The sequence below is a fragment of the Lepisma saccharinum genome, chromosome 20, assembly GCF_977018435.1.
Source record: "Lepisma saccharinum chromosome 20, izLepSacc3.1, whole genome shotgun sequence".
NCBI lineage: Eukaryota > Metazoa > Arthropoda > Insecta > Zygentoma > Lepismatidae > Lepisma > Lepisma saccharinum.
This window is the reverse complement of record NC_139248.1, coordinates 40,313,201-40,331,173: the sequence shown is the minus strand read 5'-3', so window position 1 is coordinate 40,331,173 and position 17,973 is coordinate 40,313,201. Positions and strand designations below refer to the sequence as shown.

The 17,973-nt window shown below is 36.4% G+C and overlaps 1 protein-coding gene across 1 annotated transcript in view; it reads left to right on the top strand.

Moving 5' to 3' along the window:
• Positions 1–17,973, top strand: part of LOC146003242 (tryptase-like) — a 76,054-nt gene that overhangs the window by 39,138 nt on the left and 18,943 nt on the right. Inside the window, exons 3-5 of the mRNA XM_083141417.1 lie at positions 3,400–3,559; positions 5,453–5,688; positions 7,036–7,235. Of these exons, the coding sequence (XP_082997543.1) occupies positions 3,400–3,559; positions 5,453–5,688; positions 7,036–7,235 (596 nt within the window). The remainder of the gene's footprint in view (positions 1–3,399; positions 3,560–5,452; positions 5,689–7,035; positions 7,236–17,973) is intronic.

The window sequence follows — 17,973 nt, the reverse complement described above, 5'->3', positions numbered from 1 at the left end:
CTTTTAAGTGGCACGGAGATTACACACCGAAGCGACAAGCAACAGCCCCTTCACTCTAAAGGAAACAATTCACCTTGCATACGATACAACAGACCGAGGCGACACGATGCATGGTACTGAGCAAACAACAGTTCATTGGTTCGAAAGGAAGCTTTCAGACTGCAGCAATGCGTGTCTCTTGGAAAACAACATTCAAAAATAAACAACACCTTCCGAATTAAAGAGCGACGACAAACAGCAGCTGTCGCTTGTCGCTCGGAATGTTTTAATAATCTGCTCTGCAGTTGATCATCCGACGGATTCTAGACGTCCACCCCTTCATAGTAGAACTTTAACAAATACCTTTCTTGACTATCGTCGCACAACTGATGAAAACAAGCGCTCATTTCTTACTTCGTATGCAGATGAATCTGCACTGGCAACAACGGGGACTGGCCTAAACCGGAAGTTCCGGGGGGACCGGGCAAGACCTCGCCAATGTTTATGTTTATCTTTTTAACACAGTTCTATTAGAAAATTGTTTTGGAACATTCAAGCAGGTGGCTTACCCTTGTCAACTGTACTTTCACCTAAAAGGCTAAACATATTTACTTCCATACAGAATGTGTTTGGACTCTTTATCTCACGCTCTTTTTCCTTCATTTTTCTTCCTTCTTCTCTCCTCTTTCTCTCTTGTCCTTTCCACTCTTTCTAACATCTTCTTCCATTCTTTGTTTAACTTCAGTCCCCCATTCCAGTTCATTGTGTCTTCTTCACATTTCTCCTCTATTTCCTTGGCAACCTTCCATTTTCTCACTAGTATTATCTTCTCCCTTCCTATCTGCTTAGCCTCATCCTACTCTATGTCATGTCCTGTTTCTCTCGTGTGTTGAAATATCGCATTTCTCTCTCTCTTAAGTCGTACATCATCCCTATGTTGTTTTAACTGTCTTTCAGCCTCTTTTTCGTTTCTCCTATGTACACACTCTCACATTCTTTACATTTCACTTCTTAGATAATCCCTTCTACTTCCTCTTCTCTGTTATCCTATTTCTTGTTTGCATTTTTCGCTATTCTTAAGATGCTTCTCCCTCCCTTACTGTAAGTTTTAATGCCCGCTTTCCTAAGCACTTTGCATATACTTTCTGTGGTCTTCCCCATACTCCTTATTCCAAACCTCCTCTCATTTTCTTTATCTTCCTCTTTTTCTTTCCCTTCCAATTCTCCCCTGCCACTTTTCTTCTGTTTATGTCCAGTAAATCCTGCTTCTCATAGCCATTCTTTTCCAGCTGCTTCCATAGGCTATTTATTTTGCCTTCTTTTTCACATTCTTTGGTGCATATTTTCTTGATTCTGTCCTCCATATTCTTTATAAAATTTATTTTTATCACCTTACTTACATCACTTCTTTTGTGGCAGAATAACCCTGCTGCACACTTCTTCTGATGCCAAGCGGTTTCAATTTCTTGTCCTCTCTTCCTTTTCAACAATATATATAGGTAGCTTAACTTGTATTCTTCTTCTATTTCGAGTTCCAATTATATCACTCTTTCTTCATCTTCTATTTCTTTGCAAAAATGTAGAGCTGTCTCTTTGTTCACTTCCATATGCCAAAACAATCGTCCACATATCTGCAAAACAGGATTATTTTGTCACCTCCTTTTTCTATCACTTTCTTTTCCCATTCATTCATAACAAATTCAATTATTTTAAGGTCTCCAAACACACACACACATCAACTACTCACCTATACACACAAAAATTTATCTTGAAATGCCTCTAGCGATTTCGTTCAAATGCAATTGTAGACTGTTACCTATTGTCAATAAACCCTAATATCAACTACACTACAGTACACTACACAGTATATTTTAAAAATTGTCTTAACATGTGTGAACCCAGTAAATGCCCTCAAATTACTGTAAACTTAGTTCATTGCGTGGAAAATTATATTCTAAACAATATTTGTATAAAATTGTAGAACACTAACTACAGAGCGTAATAATAAATTTTTCTTCGCTACTTTCGAACCCGTCGTCCGATTTCGCTAAAGTGCAATAATGCTCCTCATCTTCAAAGTATCTAACTGTAGAGTTAACGACATGCAAAAAACTCTCCATATACTACATATTTTTCATTATTGTGTTCACAAAACCAGTTATGGCCTAACACTCACTCCTCCTAAATCATGCACTATATTATAAAGATTTCAATCTCGAGAAGTATAGCAATTAAAGCCGTCATATGATTTTGCCTTGAATATTCGTGGACATGAAAGTATTGAATGAGTTTTGGTTTTTAGTCCACTTTATGCACAATGTGGCTAATTGGACCTACAGTTTAAAGTGGGATCTGAACCATTTGTGCCTTGATTACGTTACCACTACACCATCGCGGAAGCCCCACATAAAAGTATTAAACATTTGAGTAACACCAATGCATACCTTTGCAGCCAACGTTTTTATGCAAAAAAATTGAAAAAAATTGAGATGGAATTACCATTTTTGCGTAGGATTAAAAGACGCACATGTCTCAGTTTACATACATAAACATCATACTGAAATACACTAAATTGTTCTTCTATGGCATATTAATGTTACCGTACTACCTTATTAGTTCCTTATTGCCACATACAGAGAGTTTGTGGATCGTTAAGATGCACAACCTGCATATCATGCCAAGCACCCATGTTGCAAGACAGTGTTGCAAACCAACTACTATATTGTTTTAGTTAAACAATGGCATATTCCATTAACTACAGATATAACTATCGTATGAGATCATCTTCATCTTGCGTACATAGCTTTCGCTTCGTTGGAATGAAGGTTGACATTTCCGTGAAAGTTCCCTTCAAAAATACTTATCATACGAGGCATCTTAACTATAATTCTCAGGAGAGGTGGCAATACGCATCGTTTTAAGGAATGGCCAAATTTTAGGATATGTTGCAATTTACAGAAATTTTAACGTGAAACACAACTAAATCGGAATTGGGTTGAAAATATAACCATACGTGTACACAAAAATACATTGTAAGTGTACACATGGTTAAGTTGAAACAAAGGTTACACATAACTTTGTCATAGGAAACAACGACTTAAATAAATTAGCACCTATTCAGTCAGTATAGATGTGTGACAGATTATGTTCATGTGTATAAGACAATGTGGACATTTAAGGCTATGGTAATGCAGTGCTAAATGGAACACATGCACTGGCATTATATATAGGAAAACTTGGCTTTATTCGTGTCATTATATTGTTGTCATTGTGAAAGGTACATAAACACCGTTTTTCTATGAGCATATTCAACATTATTCTTAATGTAGCACGAGCAACCATTGTCCCTTTGAGAATAATCTATTGTGTTAATCAAATAGCTCAAATATAAAAAGTGATATGCTGTTTCATTCCTTTCAGCGTGTGGAACAAGAGCTAAACTCAATGTCGTAGGACAGGTGGAAACGAAGTCCCACAAGCACCCGTGGCTGGCGGCCATTCGTCTTTACGATCAAATTGAGTGTGGCGGATCCCTTATCAACGACAGATATGTCCTTACAGCAGCCCATTGTGTTGATGAGTAAGGCAGTCATTAAGATTACATTGTAATAAAACTATATTAATGGATTCGAAGATGTGACATCAATTTTTTGTGTTCAAGGTAGTTTGATGAGAATTTCAGAGAATGTCCTATTTTGGCATATTTAGTGTTGTATGCTTTCCTAATATAAGCTATAATACTATCTACACGTTTTCAAATAAGTTCCAAATGTAATTTGATCGATTGATATTGGCAGCCACAATTAATTATGGTCCATAAGTCTAATTCTCTAAAGCATACAATAATATGACTCTTAGTTCTTCCTCATTCCATATTGAATAATCACATTGTGAATTAATTTTATTATTGTATTAATATACAATGCACAATGTATATTGTAACTAAGGTATTCATTTAAAATTATGAGTTTGCCTTTAAATCTTATATTTACATTGTGTACATGAGGCTCGAATGTCCGTAAAATGTCTCCACAAACTTTGAATATTCTAGTGGAATTAAATTGAACAAATTATATTACTTGATTTCTAGAACGCCAAAGTATAAGCTAAGTGTAAAGCATCAACCAGACATATGGGTCTTTCCTTTCTGCCAATTATTTAATCAATATTCACCCTTCATATTTAAACGTCGCTATTGGCCTACAGAGATGGAAAGAGAACACACTAGTCTCACAGTATTTCCAGTATCTAGAAATAAGAACACAGAAACCATTGAATTTATATTAGCTATTATGGTAAATAAATAAATAAATAAATAAGTAAATAAATTTTAAAATCCATTAAAGGATATTATTAACGGAAAGTAGTAACTAGATATATTTATTTATTTATTTATATATATAAATAAATAAATATATCTAGTTACTACTTTCCGTTAATAATATCCTTTAATGGATTTTAAAATTTATTTACTTATTTATTTATTTATTTACCAGAGAATTCCAAATACAGCTTTGGCCCTTTTACAATGGAATGTAATAACAATGGAAAAAATAAAAAATAAGAATGGAAGTAACAATAAAGAATAATAAAAAAAAGGTAAAAAAGGTAAAGTGTTCCCCTGTGCATAACACCACGCCATGAAGGCGTATAGGGGGTGTGGGGGTAACGCCCCACACTTTCTTGATCAGGTCGTGAGTGGGGGTGATGTGATCAGCATCACGCCCCTGACCGCCTTTACCCCCCAGGGTTTCCCCCAGGTACCCATGTTATTCGACGCTGGGTGGGCGTAGGGGCCGCTTCCACCGTTAGAAAAGTTCCCGGATTTGAACAGGCCGGGGATCGAACCCGGGACCTTGAGCATGGTAGTCAGACGCGTTACCGACTGAGCCACCGCGGCCACTCAATAATAACATAAACTAAAATACATACATATGAGATAAAGTGGATTACATCTTGTTACACAGTAGCTTTCTAAAACGTGACTGTTTTTCAAAAATATGAACTTGGTTTGGTAGAGTGTTGTATTGGCCGGGTAGTCTGTGGAAGAGAGAACGCTGTATTAGGCTTAATCTTGGTTTCTGATATGTGAAAAGTTGAGTGAAAGTGAATTTCTTGTGTGGCATTTACAGGAAAGCTGAATATGGGCGTATGAGTGGGGTTATACTATCTTCTCTTTCAAGTAACCAATATAATAACCATGTAGCAATGTTGGTATCTCAGAGGCCGGCTTCAAATAGAGAATTATGTCTGATCAGCACATCACTGTTTCTTATATATTTATTTATTTATTTATTTTTAAGTTACACAGCAGCATGGAGCTGTTCATAGTGGAAGAAATGGTACTTCACAAGTCTATACAGAAGAAATTAATTTGTGTGGGTACATAATAGGCAACTTCTATTTTTGCACCTTGCATTTTCTACCCTACATGAGAAAGATACCATCGCTGTGCTAATTGTTTTGCTTCCAGGACGCCTATAGATGGCATGGACGTGTTGCTTGGCGTCCACTATGCCACTCACTTGGACAAGGACGTCCAAATTAAGAAGATCTCGAAAGTAGTCATCCACCCCAACTACACGGATCACAGAACGCACTTCAGCAGTGACATTGCCCTCGTTATGCTCGAGAAGGAAGCTGGTCTTGCGTGGAATATCAACCCCATATGCTTACCAAGCATATCCATAGGAGAGAAGGGGGAAAGAGGTATGGCCATATACAAGTATATTAGCAAGTCATTATTTTTGGTATTTTTCTATAACAATCGTTCAATTATGTAAAACATTAACACCATTTTCGTATAATTAATGGATAGCTTATCGCATGAAAATTACTATTCAGATTAAGGAAGAAATTTTAATAGACAGGAAAGTTTTCCTTAAAAAACATACATTTTTGTACAAGAAGTGCTTGTGTGTATATATATATAGCATATTCACGCACGCACAGAAGGTGACAGGGGTTCTTGGTCAACTCCTAATGCTTGATTAATTGATTGATTTGGTTTATTTTACTTCGCTTTTGTGCCACTTTTGGCTAATTGCGAAGATGGGGATGAGCGATGATATGATGAAATTGATGAATGGAAACTTACAAACATCCATGCCCAGGCCGGGATTCAAACCCGGGAACCCTGTCGTCGTAGCGCGATGTGCTAACCACTCCGCCACGGGTGCCGGCACTTCCTAATGCATCCTTAAAAATTCCTTTGATAAGTCTCGCAGAATTCTTCCACAAGTCAGCCAAAAATTGCCCCGATTGCGATTCTTCAACTCACAAAGCTTGTGTGCTTGTTTACATTTGAACATAACTGGAAGGTTGCAGTAGCAATCGTAACGGCGCTCACAAGTAAAGCAAATGTACACCGACTTGTGGAAGAACTCTGAGAAATTTACAGAGCGATAATAATAGTGGTTTAATAACAGCAATTTGGTAATTTTGAGAAATTGTTTTGTAATTGTATGAGAAGTTGTGATGAGAGCGAATCAGCTGATATTAACAATAAATAGCCTTGCATTGTATTTAATCTTTTAGAGTTTATCATATTGAACCGACATTCATTTTGAATTGTTTGTTTTGATGATTTGAATAACACAAATATCGGCACAATGAAATAAAAACCTGTTCTAATGTAATAACGAATACTGAAAGACTTTAATGTTAAAGTTTTATCTTGATAAACCTATAGTATCTATAAAAACGCAATGTGAAATTACCGTACAACAAATAATGTAACATTGTCCAGATAGGCAATTGAAGCTCCACTTAAGTCACCCCCAATAAATTAGTGTGCACGCGCCTATGCACACAGACAATTCCTCTTTCTCTGCATCTTGGATTAATGGCAACACTGAGCATGAATGAACAGCATGATAATTGATTTTACCATTTGAGCTAGACATAATGTCCATTTAAAGAGAAATTGTTACATTTATTCTTACATTTTCATTATACAAGCGATAATTCGTACAGACATAATATATAACATTATGATCCACATAAATGACAATGTACTTGGCAATGTAGGGTACTGCATACGTTATTTCATTGAAGGTATGCACGCCCATGGAGACATAGCGTACAGCATTGGATGGACGCGAGAGCCCGACGCGGGCAGCTTCCGGCCTGTTCTGGGGTATGGGAGGGCAAGGACCATGTCGAGGGACGAGTGTGTTGAAGACACCAAGTACTCCCTCAAGGAAGTCGAGGAGGACAACTTCTGCGCCATGAATGATGGAGTCGAAACGTGCACTGTAAGTTCCTGGAATCAAATTCATTTTAGCTCAGACGGTTGGTGGAGTTTTGAAATTTTTAAATCAAATATTTCGCAAGAGAATTTCATGCAATACCAATAACTCCTTATTTCAAATGCATTAAAAATACAACCTTTCTTGTACGTGATACTGTATATTGTGTAACTTGTACCACCAAAATTTACAGATAGTATAATTGTAATATTGCGAGTACAATTGTAAATATTATACAAAATGAATTATTTCTTGTGTGATTTATTTTACAAGGGTCAAACAAAGTTGGCCAAGACTTTTATTTCTATATAAAAAAAGGAAAGTCCTCCAAGCAACAAACTAGGCCAGTTTCTCAGAGTATTTCCGCTAATTGTACAGGCAGTGCCGCAATCGTTGTAGCATTTAATTGAATCCTTCGGCGTAGAAAGAAGTTGACTGCTGACATAGCCACTGCAGGACATCTTCTGTCACTGTCTTCATTTTCCTACCTCTCAGAAGGATTTTAAACGCATGTTATACTAAAATAAATCCAGAGTGTAAGGGCATGAGGCAAAACCTAACAGTGCATTTCGACGAGGGTTACTGCTGACAAATTAACTATGTGTGGCGGGGCATTGTCGTGGTGAAGAATGACATTTTCAGAGAACATGTCTGATCCTTTTCGCGAATGGCATTAAGTAAGCACGCACTTTTCATTAATATTGCAATAATACTGAGCATTAATTCTGACCCTTTCCCCAAAGACATCCAAATTAATAACACCTTGCATATCACAATCTCACGAACTTTTCAAGACGGTTCATACGTCATAAACTATCGTCCTCGCAAGACTGGTGACACTATTCGTACACACTTGCCCGTGACACCATTTATTCTCGATACTGTGATAGCAAGTTTCTCAAAGTTCATGTCATTCTTCAAAATGAATTGAATTAAATACTACTGCTACAGACACACTATTTGCTGCCATTTTTGCTAACATTATTGCGCATGCGCGGACTACGTACATCGGGCGATCACGCAATACTCACGAATTATGATGAATACAGTCACCCACAGTTATACCGTTCTCCAGGTAATCATCACTTTTTTATGCCCAAATGTATAGGTCAACGTTAAACGACTCTTGTATCAAACTGAAAATATTCCTGCACATAAAACCAGATTATGTGTTTTAGTTTAAAAAGAAAAAGGAAAAAGTTCTTGATTTATGTTAATGGAAGTCTGAATATTGAACCACATGTAGGTTGTGAGTGTCTTCTCAGTAGTCTAGTGACTCATCGAATCGTTTTTTCGCTCCGAAAGTATAGGTTCGAGACCCAGTCGAATATATGTGTTTAACTTCCATAGTAAAACTTCCCTTTAATTTGTTTCAAATTTCAACAAATTTCAGTCAATGGTTCCTGAGATAAAGAATTTTGTGTAATTTGAATTTATTGAAAATAATGTGGTATAGTTTTAAAAATATAATATTTTATAAATCATGTTTCCTTTCCACTTTCTTCAATATTAGAATATCGTATGAAATTCTAGGGACGAAAGAGCTCAATATTGAGGTATGAGAACAGATAACAAAATTAAAAGTAATTGTCGTACCGAATGTTGGGTTGCCATAGTAATGTCTGCAGGTTTACCGAGTAATGAATTCAAACTCCACGTTCTCATGATGTAGATTTTATTGTGAAAAATTAGAGGATCAAGAATCAGAACTGTTGCCTCTTTGATCGTGCCTAAAACCACTGTTACATGTTTTAGAAGACTCCTTTGGATGGTTCATAGCAACAAAATCGCTCTCTCAAGTAAGTACAACATTATGTACGAAGAAACAACTAACTAACTAACTCCCTAGGTTCATGGCTGCAGCAAAACGGCCTTCCATCTGTCCCTAGCCTGAGCAAGATCTATATACTCTTTTTCATCCCTACTAATTTCCTTTTGGTCCACCTCAACATTATCCCTCCACCTTCGTCTTGGTGTTCCTACAGGTCTCTTACCATCAGGTTTACCAACAAGAATCCTGTGAACTCCTCTTTCCTCTCCCATTCGTGCCACATGGCCTGCCCACCCAAGGCTTTTTGATTTAATCATTCTAATAATATCTGGACATGAATACAAATGATGTGCTTCTAAATTATGTAACCTTCTCCACTCAGCTGTGTCCTCATCCCTTTTAGGCCCAAATATTTTCCTAAGGATCTTATTTTCAAATACTCTTAATGTATGTTCCTCTTTCAATATAAGGGACCAAGTTTCTTATCCATATAATATTACAGGCAAGATTACTGTTTCATATATTTTAGCTTTTAGTTTCTTAGATATTAAAATAGAAGACAAAAGTTTGTGAAGAGAAAAGTAACATGCATTTCCTGAATTAACCCTGCTTTTTATTTCCTCTTTAATGTCATTTTCATTTGTTAGTATTACTCCAAAGTACTTGAATTTCGAAACTGGTTCAAACGAGTTGTTATCAATAATTAGATTTTGATTATTACCTAACACTTGGTTACGAAGAAACAACACGTCTTAAAATTTATATTTTGTTTATTCCAGTTCAATTTATTTTGAAAATTATGAAAAATATAATGAAGTGATGGAAATCATGAAACTTGCCATGCATTTGTATTCGTCTTTTTCCTTTCTTAAATATGTCTCCTACTGGCGTCAGGAAACACCATAGGTCATTAGTAGCGTTCGTCAGGTACAGATATGAAGAGTGTCGGTTCTTCTAGGATTGGTGTTGTCTTGTGTAAGTTGGCTGAAGATCTTGCGTTGCTAGATATACAGGTTTGGCCTGAACCTATAGTTTTCAAGTGGCGTTCGGATGACTGCATTGGACTCCATTGGAGATCGAAAGAGGGACTCTTGGTAACAAGGCTTCAGCGATATCTAGCGAGAAGAGAAAATCCATAAATAAACACTTCACCTGTTTTTGTCAAATGAAAAAGAATACGAATATGCTTTAACAGGTAGCTTTCTCACTGCAACCCGCAACGTTTACTGACCTTGAGTTTCATGTTCCATGCAATTAATTTAATATTATGATATTATTTCTTCTTTTTCTTCATCCTCTGGCTCTTTCCCGTTTACCATTCCTTCTAGTCCGTCTTTTAGCAGGCAGTAGCTTGTTAACCAGTTCCTCAACCAATGCATTTCTTATTTCTTGATCACTTCCGAGGTAGCTTATATTCGACTAACCCTTTCTAAGGCATTTTTAATTATTACTTTGTCTGTCCATTTCACATGTCCTGGATTCTGTAGCGTACAACAATACGCTCCAAGAAAAACACTCCATCACTTTCTTCCTTTATTGTTTGTCGAAAAGACCAAAAAAACAGGTCTTCTTCTATTAAAGGCATATTATATTGTTTCCATTCTCGCTCTGATTTCCCTTCCTTTGTTCACATTTATTTTAATCTCTAATTGCTCCCAGTGGAGATTTAAGTCTTATGTCATACTATCCACCATCGTTTAGTTTTTTGCCTATTATTCTTCCTCCTAATAATAAAACTAACTTACTGTTGGAACATTCTTTACTAATTCTTCTAAGTGAATGTTGAATAATATAGGTGATAGGTAGCATCCTTGGCGTGCTCTTCTCCCAATTTCACTTACCCCTGTCATTTCTCCCATTACTCTCACTGTAGCTTGTTGATTCATATACAGGTTGCTTAAGTGTGTCATTTCTTCCTAATGTATACACCAATTCATTTTAGTATTTCTGTAAGTTTCTCCCAATTCCTCTATCTAATTATTTTTTCCAGATCTTCAAATACTATAAATACAGGGTCGTGCAATATATATATATATATCTACCACTTTCAAAGGTTGGTATTAACTACGGCCCCGTAGTGGGGATGAAACCCAGCATGCTACGTAGAAGCACGAGAGATGCCTTTTCTGTAGCAATGGAGTGTGCCTGCTTTTGAGGTAGAAGCGTATTCTAAAAGTAATGAATGGTGCATTGTACGGTAGCTGCACGGCACACAATGACTGCCTGCGATATCTCTCTCTGGGGGTACCTCAGAGCCAAGTTTGTGAACACGTATCCATAAATTAGAGACTCTGAGGATAAGAATTAAGGAAGAAGTCGAGCCAATTCCATCCCCAATGCTGGTGTCTTTAATGGATACTTTTGTTCGTCGACTCCGTGAGTGTACAACACGGAATGGTGGTTATTTACCTGATGTGATTTTCAAAAAAATAAGACGAAGTGAACAGTTTGTTTTACGCATTATGTTATCTATCAATTACTATATTAGCTGTATTGTGTTACTATAGGAAATATATTGAAATTGTAGATTTATATTGCCGGATCCCTATACTTCCTTTACATTCTCAAGGCATATTTCGGGAATTGCTCACAATAATCCAATTGCATCCCGTATACCTTTCCTTTATTGAAGGCAAAGTGTTCCTGGACTATTAACCTTAACGTATAATACCTATTTAGTACTCTAAGGAGAATTTGCTTAGCGTAATATCGGGACTTTGTCATTTTCTATTATCAACATTGTTTTTAATTTCTTATTTGCAAATACCATATTGTTTGACTCGCAAAACATCAAATCATACATTATATTTTTCTAGGTCCTCAGTTTCTTACATACCTGATCATCCAATATTATTTTGCCTTTGACAATTTATCTTCTCAAAATCAGCCTTTAATTGATTATGTTTTGTTTTAGTTGTTGATCTTATTTATTTATATCCTTCCATTTTCTTCTTTCCTACATATTCTAGAACACATTTGCTGTAACCTGCTGTTTTTTTAAAGTACTGACTGACTGACTGATTTAGTTTATTTTACTTCGCGTTTTGTGCCTCTTGGCTAATTTGCGAAGATGGGGATGAGTGATGAAATGATGAAATTGATGAATGGACATTTACAAACAACCAAGCCCGAGCGGAATTCGAACCCGGGACCCTTGGCGTCTCAGCACGATGGGCAAACCACTCGGTCACAGGGTCCGGCTTTTTAAGTATTCTTCGTTTCTCTTTGAGCTATTGTTTGTTCTTCTGCTTTATGTAGAAAGCTTTTTATACCGTCTCAAACCTTATTGCTGTTTTCAGTCTGACTTTTAATTTAATGACTTTGTCCCTAACGTTTTCCAAATTTCATTGTTTTTTCCCTATTCTTGACGTTTCTACATATTCCATAAAAACTTGCAGCTGTAAGATCTTGCGAAGTTTCATGTTCACAAATTTGAGACTTCTTTCTCTTTTATTGCCAACCTGTGGTGAATCATAAAATATATTTTAATAGACTACCAAATTGTAACAAAATAATGAGCATAATTCTTGTGCGTTTGCTTTGTAAATATAGTGTTAGTAGAATTGGAATGAGATAAGAGCTGACAATATACCCTTTAATTGACATTAATGGTTTTTTTATTCATTATCGAGGGGTGACGCTATTGTTAATTAATCTAGCGCCACGTGTCGTGGTTGGAGGAGGAAATGAGTCACCGATGACTCATGCACACGTGTGAGTTTGAAATTAATGGTTTTCCATTAGTGCACAAAAGACACTATTATGTATTCCGTTTTTACCCTAACCTAACACTATTGTTGTATTTTATTAATGCGTTTCTGCCGGATATGAGTCACAGATGATTTATACTGACGTTGGAGTTTGGAATTAATGGTTTTTGCCATTAAGGTACAAAAGACACTATTATGGAGTTCGTTTTCGGACTATTCTAACACTATTGTTGTATTTTATTAATGCGTTTCTGCCGGATATGAGTCATGGGTGCTTTATGCACACGTGGGAACTTGGAATTAATGGTTTTTCCATTAAGGTACAAAATACACTTTTGGCCTATTCTAAGGCGTCACGTCCGGCCATTTTGGCGTCGGTGGTGAGTCATATTTGGTATAATTAAGGATCCAGATTTACCCGAATTCAACCGGTGTCGACGCGTTCGATCGGAGGTAGAAGATATTATAACACATGTTCGCTTTAAAGGCGAAGAAATTGAACGATGTATCCTATATGCAAACGAAGTATGCGGGCAGAAGATATGTTATTAATATTAACCTGTTACGGAAGAACCTGTTATGTGGTTGCATTCATCGGCACCCCCAAACCGCGCGCGTTCATGGACATGTGAGGGGGAAGAAAGGTTCTCTATTGTTACGGCCCCCATCGCTTGGTCTTCTTCCGAAGTTGAATGGAAGTCAAGTGTCGCCAAATTTTTACACACGAGTATTGATTTTCTTTGAGGTTCCAATTTTATTTGGCAGAAGTAATCTACGCGATGTTTTCTCCCGCCTTTTGTAACATTGCAAAGACTATTTAACCAAATCCGTAAGGAATTTGGCTGAACTAGGAACATTCAGTTCCAGTATCTACAGGTTAAAGTGGATGCGATCCACTATTTGCTCTTATTTCTGGGTTGCGAACCACGGCCCATTTGATTATTGGGTTATAATCATCAGGATTCATGTAAAATTGACCAGATGTTTTTACTGTTAGAGACAATATTTCGCATTTTTTGTGTATTTTTACTCTAATATCACAATTTCTTCTATTCAGGCAACATTTTTTATTAAATTGGGGACTCACAAAGACATTTTTCAACTTTTAACTTGTTATTTTAAAAGTTTATTTCCATTTTTTACTCTAATATCACAATTTCATCTATTCTGGCAGGAATGTTTATTCCAGTTTAGACTTGCAAAGATAATTTTTTCAACTTCTTTTATTAATTTTTCTATTTATTGCCTTTTGTATCTTATATTTTTTAATTCTTAACTTTGAGTTTTGTTCTTTATTTAAAAAATTTCTCTATCACAAAGGAAGAAGTACTTTTAAGTAAAACTGTACCCACAAACTTTATTATTACTATTAGTATTATTAGTATTATTATTATTGTTGTTGTTTTTGTTTTGATGTAGTTGTTGAATCTTGTTGTTGTTGTTAGGGTTTATTGACTTCCACTACGCTATTTTTGGTTTCGTTCGTAGGAAAGTTTGTTTATTTTAGAGTTTCCTCGGTATTTTCTTACTGTTAGGGTAGGTAAAGTTTCCTAAATATATGAGCAGGGTTCCATATATTCTTGTTCTTGCATGTTTTTCATATGATGTGATCACCACAACTCTCCAAGTGCTTTTACTGCATGTTTCCATTTTTATTGAGGCTTGGTGGGTCCTAGAGCCACTTTATGCATGAGCTGAAAATTTCGATCTCAGATAACCGTCAACCTTCTGTCAGAGTATTTTCGAGTATATTTTAGACTTAGATGTTCCCCATCTCTTTTTTTACCGTACGAGATGTAAAGATAAAATGTTCCGCATGTACGTAACAAGCATTAGTTTTATTTTGAAACGAAAAATGAACAAGTCAAAAGTACATTTTGCTATAAACATAGAAACTATATTTCATGTTCCCCCGGAATGTGAATGTCGGAAGGATACGTATTTTGTAGACAAAATGCATTTTAAGCGCCGAATAGAGTCAACAGAGAAAATATTGGCACCTATACTGACTACATCGCATAGGTCAGCCATTTTGTGTTTGCTGTTCAAGCAAGAGAACATAAAATAAACGCTCACGTTGGAACAAAGTTCATTTTACAATGGATTTTCGCTTTGGTCACCCGTTTGCTATGATTGTGTGCGGCCCTTCTCAGAGCGGGAAGACTACATTTGTGGATAAGTTACTATTTTATAAAAATGAAATGTTTACTCGAGTACCGAAATCGATACTCTGGGCGTATGGCGCTGTTAGACCAAATCTTAAATTGTGTCAAGACACCAATATTCAGTTTGTTGAAGGAATACCCGATATTGCTAATATGGATATTGAATCTCCAGGATTAATTATTATTGACGATCTGATGAACGAGAGTGGAAAAGATTCTTCAGTAGCAGACATTTTTACCAAGTATTCTCACCACAAGAACATGAGTGTTATATTTATTGTACAAAATTTATTTCATAAAGGTGCAAAGATGCGGGATATAAGCTTGAACGCGCATTACATTGTGTATTTCAAGAACCCTCGAGATAAGCAACAAATACATTATTTGGCACGACAATTCAAACCTGACGAAAGTAGAAGTGTTTTGCAAGCATTCGAAGATGCAACAGAGAAACCTCATAGCTATTTAATGTTCGATATGACACAACAGAGTCCCGAAATATTAAGAATGAGGGCGCATATATTTCCAGACGAACAATTAACTATATATGCGGCAGGAAAGCACGCAAACAAGTCATTTCTGGTGCGTACTTCAGAATGACCTCACAACTGAACCAACACGCTCCAGCGCTCAAAGTTTTGTGCAAATCCAACCCTCAGCTGCGTAAACTATTGTTGCACCGTGCGTCCCCCGATCTAGTACGCGTTCTCGGTCAATGTGCTGCCAATACAATAAAAGGGAATGTTCCACTTTCAAAAGTACAAAAGTCTAAGCTCCAAAAATTTAAAGTCACTCTACGAAAGCTAGCTGCAAAGAGCACTTCGCTTAAAAAGAAGAAAAAGTTGCTTATACAAAAAGGAGCTGGATTTCTACCTTTTCTTATTGGCCCTATTATCGCAGTCTTAGGAAGTGCCTTGTTTAACAAATGAGTGTAAAAAAATGATACTGGTACCTGAAGAAGCAGGAGCCGCAATGCAAGCTTCTGCCGCTCGTTCACAAATGCACGAATCGCGGTTAGATTCTGATATTCATGCTATATTGGCAAGGCAAGATTATAGTGAACCCGAAAAATGGAAATTATACCAACAGGCTCTTCGAAGATACTTACAACATACGAATCCCAGTCAGATATATTTACCCGTGATATAAGAACAAGAAATACGTGTAGATACAGAGCGAAAAGAACCTCCACAAACTGCCACACTCAAAGAAGAAATTATTGCTTCGGTGCCTAAAACACTCCAGAAAAAGACAGAATTGTTATTGAAAAGATTGCTTGCTTCTCGGAACATAAGCTGGGATTCTCAAGGAACAGTCACTATGCATGGGAAATTATATCAAAATTCCAATATAGTCGATTTGATTAACGAAGTTGTACGCCCACGTAAAAAAAGCAGGGAACCAATAGGAAAAGATCAGTTCGAACGCATTCTTCACTCTTTAAACATCCCTCGCGAATATATTGTTACACACACGCCTCCAGCCCCTTTAAGAAAAAGGAAACCTGAATTGATTTGGGAAGACTTGTAATATGGATCTGAAAACTTTGTACTATACTCATAAACTTCCTACTTCTTTTTCTAATAGTGAAAAATTATCTAAGGCTTCAACACAATCTAGAACTCAAATTCAGAACTGGTTGTCAGAACAGGATGCGTATACCTTACATGTTCCTGCTCGTAAAATTTTCCCTCGTAAACGTTACGAAGCTACGGCTCCTCTTGAACTTGTTCAAATGGATTTAGCTGACATGCAAAATATCGCTCGATTTAACGACAGTTTTAGATACATTCTTTGTGCAATTGATGTGTTTTCAAGACAAGCGTACTGTCTCCCAGTAAAAAACAAATCAGGCGAGGTTATGGCAAAGGCTATCAAAAAGATTATAAATATGTTGGAATATCCTCCCGTGTATTGTCAGACAGACAAAGGCAGAGAGTTTTACAACGCTCATGTGAAGAAAGTGTTTCACAAGTATAATGTGCAACATTACAGTGTTAATTCTGAAATGAAAGCAGCCGTGGTCGAAAGATTTATACGTAGTATGAAATCAAAATTGTATAAGCATTTCACTGCAAATAATACCTACAAATATATTGATATTCTAGCTAAAATTGTTAAATCCTACAATCATTCTTACCATAGATCCATAAAAATGGCGCCTGCAGAAGTAAATTTTGATAATGCTTTGCAAGTGTGGTCTCGCTTGCGCGTTAAACCAAAAGAAAATATCAAATTTAAATTTAATATTGGTAATTATGTAAGAATAAGTAAAAACAAGCTCAAATTCGAAAAAGGTTATTTGCCTAATTGGACACAGGAAATTTTTGTCGTTGACAAACAAATAAGTACTGATCCCCCCACGTATAGAATCAAAGATTGGAACGGAGAAATTATAGAAGGGATATTTTACGAACCTGAATTACAGAAAATTAACTTGGATCCAAATAGACCTTTTATTATTGAAAAAATATTGAAGCGAAAAGGAAATAAGGCGTTTGTACATTGGCCCAGAGCCATGAGATCATGGGTATGTATTTCTGATATTACTCAAGTTTAGGTTAGTTGACACTATGGCACAAGACGATTTCTATCTTACTTTACCCTCCAATGCAAGTTTAGACTTGTTTCCAGACAACACAATTGCTCACTTTCGTACAAAGTTGAGTGAGTCAATCGAATTGGATCAAAAGTGGGTCGTTGCTGTAGCTGAAGTACATATGACATGTAGTTTCTATAATATAGCTGGAGATAACAATATTATTATATATGAATATAAACCTAAAAACAGAGACGAAGTGTTTTACAGTGAAAGTGTGGTCCGAGAAGGATTTTATTCCAATATTTCTTTGTTGCTTTCGAATATTCCTCCTCCAAAACGAAAAGTGCTTGCTCAACATGTAACTTTAGGATACGATGCACATAAACACACAATTTACGTGCAAACAACTTTGGAACATGATGAAAGCATGAAAGTACATTTGTCGCCTTCCTTGGTTCCAGTGTTTGGTTATTCGTTATCTGTTCCAGAGAAAAAGGAACTTATACATTCTGATATGGGATCAGGGATAGTACGAACCTGTTCCACGTATCCATGC